This window comes from Charadrius vociferus, unplaced genomic scaffold, assembly GCF_000708025.1.
Source record: "Charadrius vociferus isolate BGI_N301 unplaced genomic scaffold, ASM70802v2 scaffold1710, whole genome shotgun sequence".
NCBI lineage: Eukaryota > Metazoa > Chordata > Aves > Charadriiformes > Charadriidae > Charadrius > Charadrius vociferus.
In genome coordinates, this window is record NW_009646243.1 from 34,333 (window position 1) to 35,797 (window position 1,465).

The 1,465-nt window shown below is 66.1% G+C and overlaps 1 protein-coding gene across 1 annotated transcript in view; it reads right to left on the reverse strand.

The window, feature by feature from the left end:
* The window catches only part of ARMC5 (armadillo repeat containing 5), a gene marked incomplete at its 5' end in the record, with an annotated part of 6,630 nt that extends 5,310 nt beyond the window's left edge, over positions 1–1,320 (reverse strand). The window contains 2 exons of the mRNA XM_009882011.1: positions 17–640; positions 1,213–1,320. Of these exons, the coding sequence (XP_009880313.1) occupies positions 17–640; positions 1,213–1,320 (732 nt within the window). The remainder of the gene's footprint in view (positions 1–16; positions 641–1,212) is intronic.
* Positions 1,321–1,465: the final 145 nt, after the last annotated feature.

Genomic DNA, 1,465 nt, shown 5'->3' on the forward strand with positions numbered 1-1,465 from the left:
GGCACGCGCCCGCGACCCTCCAGGGCCACCAACGCTTCTTGGTCGTAGGCGAAAGCGGCCAAAGCCAGGAGGACGCGGGGACGCCACGGTCGGGCACGGGGCTCAGCCAGGAGGCGCAGGAGCAGCCCCAACCCTCCGGCCGCCCGTATCCTCGCCCGGTTAACAGCTTCCCGGCACAGCAGGCAGAGTGCCCGGACTGCTACGGTGGCACCAGCAACGTTTGGTGATGCCAATGCTCTCTTCACCTCTTCCGTCACTGCTTCCACTGCCCCAGCGGCCCCCAGGGCAGGTCGGAGAGGGGCTCGGGCGCAGGCATTGGCAATGGCTCCCAAGGCGGGTTGGCGGTGGTCCCGCTTGGCGTGAGCCGCCAGGGCGGCTAAGACGGGTAAAGCGGGGGCCACGTCGTCAGCTGAGGGGCCGGGGCTGTCAGTGAGACCCCTCAGAGCTCGGGCAAGGGCCAGGCAAGCGGGGGGGGTTGGGGAGAGGGAGGCCAGGCGGGGGGCCAAGATGGCACCGGCTCGTCCCAGGGCTCGTCGGGGGGCCGGGGCGGCCCCCAAGATGCGGAGGGCACGGGCAGCGCTGTGGAGGCACTCGGGGGTGCCGCAGGAGGCGGCCAGAGACACCAGGAGGGGACCGGCACCTGCAAAAGTGGGGGGCAGAGTTATGAAGGGGTGGCCTCGGGGACACAGAGATGGCGAGGGGACACCCCGAGGGATGTCCTGGTGCTCCCAGGGATGAGAAAGCCATTGAGGAAAGCATTGGGGACATCCTTTGGGGAGGTACAGGCACGTTAAGCAACAGGTTGGGGACGTCCCACTACCCACAGTGATAAGAAATGCACTGAAGGAGATGCTGGGGACACCCTCTGGGGACATGGCACCCATCAGGTGACACCCTGAGGACATCTCAGCACCCATGGTCCAGGAGAAAGCCGTTAAGGGACAGACTCGCTGGGGACAAGGGGACCCATCAGGGGACACGGGGACCCCGGGGCCACCACGAATGCATGAGGGACCCCAAGAATACATAAGAGACCTTCCCAAGAGACCTAGGGGACACCCAAAGGACCCCTGAGAACACCTAGGGGACCGCATGGACAGTCAAGGGACCCTCAAAAACATTTAAAGGGACCCACGGAACACCCTGAAGACACCCCAAGGGACCCCCGCAGACCCTGGGGACACCTTTGGGGATGTCAGGGACCCCACTCACCAGCATCGAGGACGTCCTGGGCACCATCAGGCTCCAGCGCCAGGTTGGCGAGGGTGCGGGCCACCCGGTTCTGCACGCTCTCCGGCCCCGGCGAGGACAGCAGGGCCACTGCAGGGACAGAGGGCAAAGGTCACGGTTGGGGACAGGTCAGGGGGACACCCACAGGGGTCACCGGAAGGGGTGTTCGGGACTCTCCCATTGCCCTCAATGGGGCTTGGACTAAACTATTCCCGGGGGTGGGGGGCTCCGGGCT